This window comes from Pectinophora gossypiella, chromosome 16 (genome assembly GCF_024362695.1).
Source record: "Pectinophora gossypiella chromosome 16, ilPecGoss1.1, whole genome shotgun sequence".
Lineage (NCBI taxonomy): Eukaryota > Metazoa > Arthropoda > Insecta > Lepidoptera > Gelechiidae > Pectinophora > Pectinophora gossypiella.
This window is the reverse complement of record NC_065419.1, coordinates 5,297,929-5,312,959: the sequence shown is the minus strand read 5'-3', so window position 1 is coordinate 5,312,959 and position 15,031 is coordinate 5,297,929. Positions and strand designations below refer to the sequence as shown.

Sequence of the window (15,031 nt, the reverse complement as noted above, 5' to 3'; positions counted from 1 at the left end):
ACTGCGCCACTCGTGCCAATGAAATAAAGTGCCCACACAGCACGTTCCAATTGCAAAACACTGTTTGAACTTCGTGGAGCGATGAAAGTGGCGGAAATGTACTTCACGATTCGTCTAGATGAGTAACGAAGATTTGCAACACTCGAGTGGCAGTCGTGTGATACAGTCGAGATAACTGTGCAAGTGCTAGCCGCGCAAATGTGCAGATTGTATCTATTTAAAGCTCATCTCCTTTTAGATTACAAGGTATTAATTGCATCGTAATTAGTCGCAAGCACAGATAAGGGAACTCGAGGACTCTATCTTGGTAGAGTGGCGCCTAGAAAGCGCAGTGCCATAAACCGGCTTTTAATGCGTCACCTTATTAAATTGTAACTGTACATGGGTACGTTAGAATAGCGTTGTAGCGGGGTTGCTAGGTTCCCATTACAGTTAGTCCAAGACTTGCTTATTCTGTAGGTATCATTAACATGTATCAGGGATTTAGAAACAAGCCATTAACGTGGTACATGGCGGACAAAATGTCTAGGAAAAAGTCGTTACACGGAGCAATTGCCATTGTCTCTATTACCTCTAAATTCTTCACATTATACATTGTGTAGTTATACTTACATAATATAGGTCCTATAACATTCACCATCCAATTCAATACGCAATTATGTACGCTTTGGTAACAAATCTGATAGAATAGGTGTTTTCGCGTAACTTATTGTAGATTTGCCGCAAATGGCATTAACTACTTGGCCGAACAAATGGGGAGCGCTAATAGACTAGACACTGCGTATCATTTATATCATGCTGAAATAAAACAAAAAATCCATTAGATCCAAGACTAAGAAGTTGGTACTGCCTGACCCGGACCACAGCAACACTGGGAGTCGTGACATTGTGCGCGTGCGTCCGCGACCCCGTCCGCCCGTGCCGTGAGCGTGCCGCGCATGCTCCGCGCCGGTCCCAGCCAGTGGTTGAAGCGAGTACGACAGGAATGTAAACTCTTTGGTTATATACCATATTTTTAAGAGAATAAGGAATGGAATACATTATTAAGTATGAAAATTCCACCTTCGTCTTTCGTATTAAAAGTAGCTGCAAATTGACGTCTGTATCTATATACAGACGTCAATTTCCTGACGTAAGTACCTATGTACTTACGAAAAGAATGGCTTAGAAGTTCCATGCTGCTTGTTGCGAGTCGATGGTGAGAACACAGATATTAAATAAGTAGGTATTCAATTGTTTGGAATTTCCATTTAGTATCAATGCTTATACATGTACTTACCTACTGAATTATAGACTTTTTGTATAAGAGCCATATCTCACCAACAAAACACCATCAACATTGAAATGCCTTTATATAACTGCATACATTTTGTTGGTGGCGTATCCATGGTGTCCTAATGAAATAGGGTTCTAAGACATGAAAAGCTTCATCCAACAAGTGTTCAAAAAAGTGTGTTCGTGTGTGTGTAAAAAGATAGATCTTTACCCAAAACGCAAAAAAGTGTTTTTCTCAAGCTTTGCAGCTGGGTATTCGTAAGTTTCTGTTAGCGATACAATAAAATTCCATTAATATGGACCTCATCATCTAAAGTAGAAGTAACACAGCATAGTCGCGCGTGCGACTGTGACCCCGATCTATTGGTAGAGCGTGCGGCGCATGCGGATAGCTGACGTAAGCCACGAGCAGAAGCGACGCGCGCACTCTTTTTAATATTTGATCATCTGCTTGCGAAGCATGTACTGACTGGTATGACTGCGGTTACCGGCCCCTTTGTTGTCCTTGATATGTACTTATAGTTATATTGCATAATAACATAAACTAAGAGCGTTATCTCAATGGGACACCATGGTGAAGACTACTACGGTTGTGCCATCTACAAAATGTAGTAAGCACCTCACTTAGTTGCGCACCGAATCCCGAATACTTTCTGAGGGTCCTTACTGTCCCAGGACATACAAAACCACAAGTCGATAGAAGTAACTACTTTACTACTTGTAAACTCTAAGAACTAGTAATGGATTTGATGAAAATAATTAAAATCTGTTGGTATTGCGGCACATGAAACCTTACCCAGAAGTTGTTTGTGCTATAACTAAGACTTTCTTAACCGCATCTTAGCCTTAGAAATGAGGTCCTGCGATAGTGTCACACGTTGCGTGTAATCGCGATACCCAACCACGTCCCTTCCTACACTAAGGTTTATCGCTTCGTGTGAACAAGCTCTATCTACCCGCACATCATATTAATTAACGGTTTCTTAACCCGAGATTTTCTACCATAACCCCTAATGCTATACAATTTAAAACGATTTTCTGGCCATAAAACTATAAAACAACAATAGCAAATAGTAGTTACAAATGTGTAAAAATAACAATAGCGTACGCTTCCTCTGCGCGGGAACTTCTCGAAAGAATCCAATGGCTAACGGAGCGAGATCGATTATCATTTTCATACAATCATATATCTAAAGGTCACGCGTAATGCTATTCAGTTTACACACGGCCGTGTATTAATCTATATTGAAGAAACCAACCAAGTACACTTGAACAACATCGTAAGTAACATTATTGTGTTTGAATTCTGAACTTTAGTGGGAACACAGAAGTCATATTTCAATAGTAAAATCCATTTCGACGTAACAATTCCAGACTATTTGTGAAACATGGAACAGGAGCGCGTAGTTATCGCATTTTAGCATCTTTGTAATAGATCTTTAAGGTGAAAATGAAGTTACGATTTCGAAATGCGATTGTGTGTCGTAAGCCAGGAAGCGCATTGTTAGGTCACGTTCTCACAACTCCCCCTTTCTTCCAGCGGGAATAAATAATTGCACTTTTTTCTGTCGCATATGGCCAAGGAAACGGTGGATTGCGCAAGATCGTTCCCACGGTTCGCCCCTCGGGCATAAAGGCGAGGTCAAGAAAAAATACGTGCCAGCATAATGTGGGGCTCTTTTGTAACGGCAGATGCACTAGGGTTAAGTGTGGAATCGCATGAAAAAGTGAATTGATTGACGTGATATTGTTAGTGAGTCTTATTGGAGGACCTTTTTTGAGGTCTTTTGGATTCTCGTAATTAGTTACGTTCCAGGATTTCGCGTAACCGAAAAGATTTAATGCTTTCGGTTTTTAGAAGAATTGTTAGCCGACTATTTTATTGCCTCTTATTCATCATATTCATGAATAATTTGTAAATAAATTAGTTCAGTTTATTATTTTTCTAAAAATACTGAAACCTTAACAAAGTAGCCGTTAGTCAGTAGCAATATACCCACCTACGGAAGGACGTCTCGAATCAGTTTACGTCAGTAAAAAATGGAAGCCTCACGCGTTTTACGAAAACAACTAAAAAACATCACAAAACCTCTAAAAGTAGCGAAACTGTAAAACCCAAAGAGTTGCACCAATAAACGTAAAAAAACCATTAGCGACATGTGACGCTCAAACAAATATACGTTTTTGCCGAATACATTTTAAATATCTGGAAAGACAAAATTCCTGAGGTCTCCGATTTCAAATCCACTCTCCAGTATGGCTGCCATTAGAGATAAAAACTTATCGAAAAAAAAGGAATTGCACCTTTTCTAAGGCGTTCTATATTTGAAAACTCGTCGCGTTCCCACGATCGCTCGCGCCAGTTGCGCGTCTTCCCCTCGATCTTATTTATTTTTTCTTTTTGCTTTTTTTCACTGCCATTATGAAGGCGATATTTGTGTGATGCTCGTAGGAGGCGCTCTAAAAAGTACCGTCATATCTGTTACATAAAAAGAAGGACTGTATTTGTGATAACAAATGTCCATAGATGATAAAATCATGCCTTTTAGGATGTTGATAAACGTAGAGATATAATGATTACTGACTCTATATTTGAAACGTTACATTAATGTTACATTAGTTTCCCCCTGCATGTTAGTGTTCTCTAATTTATCTTTCCAGAGTAGCTTAAGTCCACAAATTAATTAAAAACAAACACTTTATTGTATACACAATGTTTTCACGCGCACTTACCCACTGAGTAATCATAATACACGGTCAATCAATAGAGGGCATGTGCATGAAACGTCGTCACTTCATGCCTTTTCAAAACGCAGTCAAAAGGACCAGAGAATTGAGTTGCTTTTAGTTCAAACTTTCTCTTTTGGTTTTTACGATGTGAAATTTAAAAAGGTGCTTTATTGTGAGGTTTTTGGATCGAGTTTTGTAAGGGAGTGCGTTCAAGATGCGTTGACAGTTGAGTGTGCGCATATTGCGTGCGCGGGATCCGTTCCCACGATCCACGCGACATATGGCGCGAGCGCGCAGTCGGCGATCAACGGTGACGCGTGGACAAAAAACTTGGACTTAGCGGATCTACGGGATGATGGTCGCGTGTAAATTGAGATAAAGGAACCGGTACGGGCCGTCCTCTACTTTGTTTATCGTCTCATGAAGGCTTAGAGTAAATTACTGTGAGATCCAACTGTATATTTTGCTCAATTGCATCATGTTATCCCACGCATTTTAAAGTACGACAATCATATTGTGATATTTTTAAAATAATCTTGCGAAAAGTTTTGTTGCACTTTCACTTTCCTTTTTGTATATTAAGTAGTATTATTATATATATTATATAATGTTTATATGATAAGACAAAACATGTAAAAATAAGATTGCTGACGGCATTCCAAATAATATGAAATAAGTAAGTACTATCACTAATTAATCTCAGCTTCATACACGTTCCAATTAGCACACGAAAAACAAGTAAAGTTTGTGAACTACAAAAAACCTTTAATAAGCAAGGTCGAGCAAATCGTTCCGAATTCGAATTGGGAGTGTTTTTTTAGCGGGGGGCAGGTGGTGTGATCGCGCGCACAACTGTCGCCGTTCCCACGGCTCGCGCGCACCGGTCCCGCGCATGCGTCATTCATTACCAATCACTAAATTACGTACTGCAATATTTGCTATCTTTACGAATAATCTAAATATTGTTTATGTTTTGTGAGTTACTTTTGAAAGATTTTTGTGGTCTTTAAGAAAGTGTAAAAAAATACTAACTTTTACATTGCTGCCTTCATGAAATGTAGCTTTTATTTATCGAGAATCATTCTGCTGAAAATGACAAGATTTCAGTCAAATGTATCATGGTTCAGCAGGGCAACATGCGCAACGTGATAAAAGTTTGTTTTTTCCCTAACATACGTACCACGTGACTTTGTTCGTATTTTGACAGAACGTCATGACTTATTTGAATTCACATATTAGCACCAATCGTCAAAACGATATAATGATATCGTCAGAATCGATAATATGACCGTGACAAAATTTTATCACTTTGCGCATGTTAGCGCTACTGTACGAGTGCACTAAAATAATAATAAGCAAGTACTATACTTATTCGCAATACTATATTTAGTACTCTGATTCAGATCTTTACTTGTAAGCAAGCAATTAGCCAACCTCGTATGTAACGTGTGATATAATAGAGCAATTAATACTGTATGAACGGAGGTCTGCTACATTTTTGTTTTTATTGGCGCCTTTTATAAATATCTTACACAATCTTACTGATACGATGATTAATAGACTCTAACCTTTAAATAATGCGAAGCAAATGTCAAAATTATTGCTCCTATTGCCTTTGAAGCTTCAATAAAAGATAGTTTCTTTATTGACTACCATTATTACTAGTAATAACTACTATTATTGTTTGTAGTTACGTAAATAGAAGTAGAAGTAGGTACCTATAATGCGTATATAGTTTTACGCGTTGGGTCGGTCTTATTGCTATATTGTGAAAACTTTTTTTATGCGTCGGGTAACCTTGCGTCAGGCAACTTACGCATAAACCAACTAAACCTTTATTAATTCGCATTATACTTATAGTAACCTATAAATGTAACCATTTATCTGGTGTCCTTAGCTCAGTTTTACAACTTTTAGGGAATACCAGCTGACTCAGAATGAGATGCCACAACCTGTAATTCTCGTGAATGTGAACTAATATTGTCATAATTATTTAGGTTTTTTCAGAACACGTGACTGATTATAGATTCATGTGTTTTTGTTCACTTAGAACTACAAAATGATAGATGTTTAAGATTATTATGTATAATGTGCCCGCATTGTTGATGTACCTTAAATAAATAAATAAATATCAATAAGTGAGAGTCATTGAGCAAATACTTACTAACAAATAAAAGTCAAACGTGCGCGTGCGATTGTTTTGGAGTGCCACGCGGTTGATAGTCGTGACAATAACTTATAGTCGATTGACGAGTGTTTGTATTGTTATTGTATTGTCCATTAGTTACTGTAGTTTGTAGTACAAGTGCAATAAAGTTCTGTCTATGTTGTTTTGTTATTGTTTGATTTCAGTATGGAATTGGCTCTACCAATTAGTGAAGAAGTTACTTTAAGGAGTATAATAGTTTCTCTTTAGTTGGTCAGGGTAACTTGATGTTTGGTCCCCTATTGTGCTTATGTTTTATTCGTATGTTTATGTCCTTTGTATATGTTGTTGTGCAATAAAGTATTATTGATTGATTGATTGATTGGTTTGGTTAGTGGTGACAGATACAGGTTTAACAATAAATAAAGAAATAACAAAAAGTTGTTATTATTTTCAATTTATCATTGTTGAAAATTCGTTACCGCATTGATTTAATCGTACTACTTTTATTGATGATTCATCGTAATTACCTTAAGTGAAATGTTTTTTCTTAAATATTTCGCAACTTAGCACAATTTCCGGCCATATTTTTTACTTCCCGCCAAAAATAATTGCGCAATGAAAGTTTCACATGATAAGTTGGCTACCATGCCACCTAGCGGCAAACCGTTGAACTAACATAAGGAAGAGCGGTAATGTCCTTATGAAAAAGAACCCTAGGGGAGTAGGAAGTGTTTGCAAGACAATAGATCACCAGACAATAGTATCTTTGTAGGTCAAAGTTTATTAGGGGAAGATTTCGCGGGAATTCCCAGGGGTTACTTGTATATATTTAATAGACTTTACAGTTTTGAGTTCAGTTATTTTCGAGTACTCGAACAGGAAGTAACGGTTCAGTGTGGTGATTAGAAATGTGCAGTCTAGGCGTCAAGTGATAGTGCTGAAAGTTTTCAGTGTTAGTGTGGAAGTTTTTTGTGTTTGTGTCAATGGAAAAGTGGAAAATTTTGTTCAATTAGTTGTTGTGTGATTGAAGACATTACCCACGTATACAAATACAAAAGCGAAATACGTGGAGTTGATGAAATAATTTCTATTATACATATATGTTTGTGAATTACTACGGTTATTTAATTAATGCAGCTTTACGTTCACCTACCTAATTAATATGCAGTATCTACAATAGTGTTCAACACTAGTACGAAATACTTCATATATAGTCATTGACGACGATAGCCAAAGTAATCTGGTAGCAATACAGTTGATGTACATTGGTTAAACAAGTCTTATCAGTTGTGTAACTACATTTGTAAACAGAGGTTGACTCATTCGTATTAACTCTAATTAAGGAGAATGTATTTTTTTGTCCGCTTCGCCGGTTTAGGTAACTGGTCACCGAATTCGTACGAACTGTACGAGTAGGTAGGTACTGTAATGAACTTGATTTTTTCGAGAAAGGTTTCACATAAAATCGATTTTGTATCAGTTAAAGAATGTCTTTCTGAAAGTAATCCCTTAAGTATTTAGGTAAATGTAACTGTATTTTCAGATATTTGTAATTAAGACAATTGCTCACTTATGAGTCAGTAACAATTTATATAATATTGACTGCATTAGTGATTTATATACTTTTCAATAATCATTGTGTGTAATGAAAGTACTATTGCATTTATACTATAGAACATAATTGCATATGTTTAGTGTACTTTTCCTTCTCGTGTGTGTCATACGAAGGGCCTACATTATTATATGTAAATGGGAATAATTTATCATGAAGCCACTAACCAGTACAAACTACGTAAATTTTACCTACTAAAAAGTAATTTTCGCCAATTGAAGGACTTAGCCTTAAGTGTTTTTTTGCCAGCTCACGGATTGACGCAAGTAGAATGTTGACTCTCGTACCATACCTCCTATATACAAGGATGATATCATACTTTTTCCAAACCACAGTTTGATTGCACAGCTGTACTCTTTGTTCCACCTGTTTATCACTAAACTATGACTTATTTTGAATCAATAAAGCCGAAATACCCTTGAAAGATGACAGGGACGCCATAAGTGTATCGCACTTGAATTGAAGGCTGTTTGTTTCTTTACCTTTGTATGCGCCTCTTGCGTTGGATCAGAAAAGCCAGCCACAAGTATACTATCAGAAATGCTTTTTCTAAAAATGATAAGTACCTAATTATCAACGATATTTAGTGACCAAAACAATAATATTAAGAATAATTTATAATAAATATGCATGTAGCTGTTTATGCTATTAACTAGTGTTAATAATGAAACTAGTAAAACGTGAAGATTAAACAATAATTGGCTATAATAACCGTAGTTATTTGTAGTGGTCAAACTAGATTCAAAATAACGTTATTTTTATTGGCAGGATAATTTAGAAATTAACGTTATTTGGAGTGTATTTGTCACTGTTCTTTTTTTAAAGTTTGTTTGCTGAACAGTATGGAATCTGTTTTGAATGCTAAAGACTTAGCAAGATATTGAATTCATTACCTACCTAGTATTGTGTAAGTATATGTTTTAATATTTATTTCGATAGTTCTTTTATTTATCTAGCGGTTAGACGGCAGAAGAAAATAGAGACAACGGCATGTAATAAGAATAAGAAGAGTAAGAATAAAATAAATTTATTGCAAGTAACAATTTACATTTGCTATATGAACTAGGTAATTATGAATATTACGATTACGGGTAGAGTTTTGGAATAACAATACGTATATATGACAAAAATGTGAAGTTTTTTTAATGACGACTCGTAACTCTGCCTTCACACTCATAAGCATGGGAATACGATGAACATATCTATTAGTCGGCTTTTTATATGACGGAACCAATCGCCAGCATGTGTTTATAATGGGTGTGTAATAAAATTGATTCAGTTATAACGCAGTGGAACAATAATGATAGTAATAGTTCCTGCAAGTTTGCCGCGTGAACCCGTTCACTTACTCTAATTGCTTTTATCGGGATCGCATCAACTGCTTCAAAAACCAATTAAAGTGTAATTGAAAACTAATTAACTACCACAATCTCCAATTAGCCATACATCATGACTGTAATAACAGATGTTCAGCGCGATTTAATTGCCCATTCTTAAGCTTACGAAATGTGTAATTGTGTAAACCATTTCCTATTTTGAATTAAGACACTGACAACGGATTAAACGTTTTATTGACTAGATTGAGGGACATTTATACCGGCACAAAATGTTAGCACATATTGCCAAATAGGTACTTAAATAAAAGGAAAAACAAAACAAAGTATAACTTATTTGAAAGCCCTTTCTTCATCTTTTCTCGGAGGTCTTGCACACGAGCACACGTAGAGATTTAATAATACCCTGAAAATATCTAAGCCTAAAAATCCTTTCTACCTGTGCGTGTGCGTCCATCCATTTAAATTCGACATTTTACAAACATTCCAAACTGACAATTGCCATGCACGTGTCTAAAGTAAGTACAAGCCATTCGAAATTAGAACGCCGAAAAAAATATAACCCAAAATTTGCAAGAGTTGCGGAATTGGAAATAAGGGTTGCAAAAAAATCCTTTCTAACCCGAGCGTCCGAGATGCATCGAACACGTGCATTCACAATGGTCGATGACTCACGAAGCCTCGCGATACGGAGCGAACTTATTATTAAACTTGAGAAAAAAAAGATAAGCGCTCACTCGTCCTACCGCGTCAAGAATTGTACATCTGCCGAAATTTCTCACGGGCGAGTCGCGTATGGTATTATTACCGGGCTATCGGAGCCTCGCATTATAGACTGAGACGGTGCTCGTAATTATGACGACTTGGCTAGCGGTATTCTTGGCCACTTTTTAATCAATAGCCACCGATTAGCATAGCAGGTTTTGCTGGATAGTTCGCGAAAGAACTGGTGGTTCAACGCGATTAAAGAATTGTCATGCTGTTTTTGCTTACTGTAAATTGTGTTGGTTTGGTTTTGCATTTCTGCAAACACAAAAAAATGCATTGGTTTATTGATTGTGTGTGAATTTGATAGAAACTGATAACACATATTAAAATTAGTAATTGCTTAGTCTAGTTGTAACAGAGTTTTTTATGACTTCATGTTTGTAGAGTTTGTTACAGAGTTTGGACAGTAATCAAATCAATGAATAATTATTGTTATGATATGATTTCTATTGTATTTAGAATTTTTGAGGCTTCATCTTTTGACAAGAAAACTAATGTGACGTCACTAATATTTTTTTTAACTTGATTATTGCTTTACATAATATTATGTAGAGCTTTAGTGTTATGTTTATTGGACTCGTTTTTGGTAGTTTGTTTAAATAAAGGGATCTATGATGGCAGACACTTGGTAGAGTTAGTGCATCTAGTAAATCCCGCATTTTTTTTACTAAATAACTAGTTGAAACCGGGGTGATAAGTGAAAAACCTTTGTAGCCTCATGTTGAGGTCCCGACACTTCTGTACCGAATTACCTCTTTTAAAGGTACATTAGAAACCTTTTTATCTGGGATTGGTCCTTCAAGTTTTACCCTCATAATTTCGTCTGTAATTGGGATACTAATAAATTACCTTGTTTACTGAAATTTTTGGATAGTACTTAGCTGAAATCTCGCAGTGGTTTTTAACGTTGACCTCGTTGTACCTGGTGGGGATATTACATAATACATTTCGTATGATACCCCATTCCCCATTATTATTATTCCCCGTTTCGTTTGATAGCCGTTGGTCCCGGTTACTACTTACTGATGTAAGTATGTAGTCGTTACGTGAGCCATGTCAGGGGCCTTTGGCGGCTCAGGTTGGTAATTCACCTCTCAACCCACCCACACGATAGAAGATGAGTATGATATTTGAAAACGCAATTACATGTGACAACAATAATTAAACATCTGTAAGTAACTGAGATTATCACTGTTCCCAACTCCATCAATGGAACCCACTATATTTTTCATAAATCTGTATCCGTGATACTAAGAGAAGAGGTAAGAGGAATACTAAGTGCTCCCTTGACATCTTAGTTATCCAGGATTTACTGTAATAAATAATTAATACTAACAAAATATAGTGTTCTAATAGGTAACTAATATCGGGAGTCTCATATCCCTGCTTTAAACGCGCTAATAAAAACCCGTTATTATGTGTTTTAATTAGGTATCTATCAACACTGGGAAATTTCCAATATGCATGTCTTTTTAAATTCTATTATTATTTAAGAAATAAGTGGCATTAACAAAAGCCAAACGATTTATTACTTCTGTTGATAGAGAAAGCACGCACGTGCATCTTTAAAAAAATACGAAATCAGCATTGTCCTTCGCGCTTTGTGTGAAAAATAAGAGCACCACTGACTTTTGTTATCTGTATAAATACTTTGCACAATAATGGCTTTTTTACTTATAAATGGTTTCGAACATGTCTCGACCTGTGGAGGTGCGATCTTGCAACAGGTTGGAACATGTTTTGCCTGGGGGTGGTTTGCACAATTTTGCAGGATTTTTTTAGTTACAATGCCATGAAAAACTTTTTGCATTACCAACTTACTGAATTTTTATTTAGTTGAATTCTATGGTTGAAAGGCAGTTTATTTAAGTAGATGCTATAGTTAGGGGAAGGCTGGGCAAAGTGAATACCCCGGGCAAAGCGAATACTCCTCACTACTCCTAAAATATTAGATGTTAATTCAACACACCACTACTGTTACGTCGGGCCATCTTGGATTAATACGCGGCAAACATAGAAACGAGAGGCCGCGTCGTGTCCCTTCCGGGGAGTGGAGATTTGTGTTTTCGTAAATAAAAGATTGATTTTAAGCGGTAAGTACATTGATTAATTCTCCTATATTACTAGTTCTTGATTCTTAGGAATGTCTTAATTCAGTAGCATACCAAAGTAGATTTTTATGGTATATTTAACAGAAAGTCAGAATTATTAGTTTTTGCATGAAATGTGTTAAGCTCAAAATTTACCTAGTGGGGCAAAGTGAGTAGGGCAAAGTGGATACCATATCCACTGATGACTTATTATCTAAAAAGGTGTTTTACTTCAGATGATGAATAAATATAAAAAAAAACTGTTTTCACCGATGATTAGGAAAATATATATAAAAGAAGACGGTAAACTAATTGAAAATTGGATTCGATGTGACATTTGTCAACAATGGTGTCACGAAGATTGTTAACTGCTTTTGATGGCACATAAGGGTATTCCTGTGACAATTGTCAATCTTAATTTTATAATTTTATGGTCAATAAAAGTTATTTGTTTCAGTTAATCAAAGTTATTTCTATATTTTCAGAGTCTGATTATGGGTATTCACTTTGCCCAAGTGCTGTATCCGCTTTACCCGGGGTACCGGGCAAAGCGAATACAATCGTACTTTTTTTTATTTTAACTGCAGTTGATTATTGTTTAAATATTCTTGGTTACTGATGTTCGTATTTGTAAGAGCAATAAATAAAGATTGATTTGTGATAATTATTTTGTTTTTGTATTGTAAACCTTTTCTGCTATAACCTTAAATACCTTAAGGTATCCACTATGCCCGGCCTTCCCCTACATATACCCCCTCCGGTTGACTGAGGGGAGGCCTGGGTCTGGCATATTATAATAGGCTATTTAGGTACATTGATGGTTAAGTATAGAATGCCATGAAAATGAGTTTTGGTTTTTTATCTGTTTCAATTGTAGAAACAGACGTGTTGCGTGTGCGTTGTTGTTGTGTTGTTGATTGTTGTAGATTTTAAAACAGCACTGAATTTTATGATGCAAAATAATTATTGTTAATAGTTTAAAAATAAATACTAAGTAGGTTAGTTACCCTTCGTTTTGTTGTTGACTGTTGCATGGTCAGAAATAATGGTGTTGTCTACAGTTGTTGCATGTTGTTATAAATAAGGTTGATTGTGTGCAAGGTTCTCAGACCAAATACAAAAGCATGGCTTAGATTTTGCTACCTATTCAAAATGTTATCTTAATTTGATTTTCTGCTTGTAATAAAGAATTATTATCACCGATCACTATTATTTTAACTACTGCGGTGAAATTTATTCCATAAAATTATTAATGCATGTGAGCACAAGAAAAATACAACAATGATTTGCATTTAACTAGGTAACCACAGTGCTTGATTCAACCAAATTAATAGCGGTAGGCCACTCGTTTTAAAACAAGAGAGAAAAGTTGTTGTAAAAAGCGACCATTTAAAGCCAGTAGCTGCGCCGCGGGCGCTGCACGTGCGAGCGTATAGTTGCCGCTCTCCCGCTATGGCGCGACCAGCGAGTGACCAGTGTCCACGGGCCGTGGCTCGCGCCGCCGACCACTCGCCCGACCACTTTTTAAACCCGCCAGAATAAGACTCCAACACGACTCGCATAAAACTTTATAGCCTCCCAGACCAGTCTTATTAGTATACCAGTATTATAAAAGTGATACGACTACCGTATTACCAACGCATTGTGCTTTAACGATTGTATTTTCAATGATATGTTTATTACTGTGTCATTTGTGTGTAAAGGTTTATTATGGTGTTCAAATGAAAGCAAGGAATATGTTCAATATCTTTTTTTTATTTTCAACTCTTCATTCTTTTATCATCAGAATATTCTTACAAATAAAAATAATTTATTATTCCTAAAACAATTAAAGCTCAGTTATAGGAAGATCACAATTCGATCACTACGCCCTAACGCTAAGTGTTATACAATACAATATTCAAAATATCACAACGCGATTCGAAATTACAATTAAAGCTTTCGAGGAGTTATCACGAGTATTGAGCAAGCCCTAACTCTAACCTAACACTAGTATGGCACCGTAGAATCTAATACTAAAGCTAACATCACAGACGATTGCAGAAACCAACGGAGCAGGCACTGGTTTCACGGAAGACACTGATTGTTGTCGAAGGCGTGGGTCTAGTCTAGGCTTGGACCCAGCGGTCGTGGAAGATGGGGTGCTGCTGCTCGGCGGTCTGGCACTCGGTGTAGCAGTGCGCGGCTGCGAAGTCAGCTTCGGGCTTGGAGACGGTGGTCCAGAAGAAGGTGCCGGCGTCGGTGCGGGCGAAGTGCACCGGTACGTAGAAGTTGTCACGTGTGACGGGCACGAGGTCGTAGGTCGAGTCCTCGTTGTAGACGAGGAAGGCGGCGCCGGGCTGGCACGTCTCCATCTCGGCGTAGATCTTGCGCTCCAACGACTCGTTGCTCGAGTTCTGCTCGTCCTCGTAGCACGTGTCGCACGTCTTGGCGGGAACGCGCTTCGTCGTCTTCTTGATCATCTTCATCAACGGTCTCAGCAGCGCCTTCAGGCCGCTGTTCTTCATCTTCTCACTGTTGTATTTGTTCTCGTTCATCGAGTTGTTTGTTGCGATGATGTATTCGTTGTTAGCGTAATAAGACATTTTGGTAAGAGTGGAAATAGCTGGGTACGTGTATCGCTAGTGAGATCACAGGCGGGAATGTGGGGCTGGTTGAGCGCGGCCTCCTTTTATACCGGTCGGGCCGCCCCCGACATAAAAGCTCTGTGCGTGAAAAAGCTCCCTTGTGTGTGTGGGTGAACCGAGTGGATAACTCGATACCCTAATATGTTTTTCATACGTAATGCCACTTTATCAATTTTACCATCGTAGCAAGTTGATTATAGTGTTATGATAACAAGTCGTACTTGGTCATCTGTATGAGATAAGATTCAAAGACTTTTACTTGATTTTTCGCTCGAGGAATGTTGTAGTTGGATATGACTTAAGTAGACCGCGGGAAGTAGGTAAGTACTTTAAGAAAGTAACTAAGTGAGAAAAATTCGCATGACTCATTCGTTATTGCATATTTCATAAAATAATTTCAAGCTTACTCATAAGTGTTCTCAATTCTTTGGCTGAAACGAGTGCAT

At 37.1% G+C, this 15,031-nt stretch overlaps 1 protein-coding gene and 1 long non-coding RNA gene across 2 annotated transcripts; one reads left to right on the top strand and one right to left on the bottom strand.

Moving 5' to 3' along the window:
- The first annotated feature begins 11,752 nt into the window (after positions 1–11,752).
- On the top strand, positions 11,753–12,620 carry LOC126373622 (uncharacterized). The gene is made up of 2 exons (XR_007567335.1): positions 11,753–11,961; positions 12,195–12,620. It is a non-coding gene; the product is annotated as an uncharacterized LOC126373622 (long non-coding RNA).
- Positions 12,621–13,693: 1,073 nt separating this feature from the next.
- On the bottom strand, positions 13,694–14,588 carry LOC126373620 (enhancer of split malpha protein-like). The gene has a single exon (XM_050019821.1). The coding sequence runs from the start codon at positions 14,541–14,543 to the stop codon at positions 14,067–14,069; it is 477 nt and encodes a 158-aa protein (XP_049875778.1). The 5' UTR covers positions 14,544–14,588; the 3' UTR covers positions 13,694–14,066.
- Between the last annotated feature and the right edge of the window lie 443 nt (positions 14,589–15,031).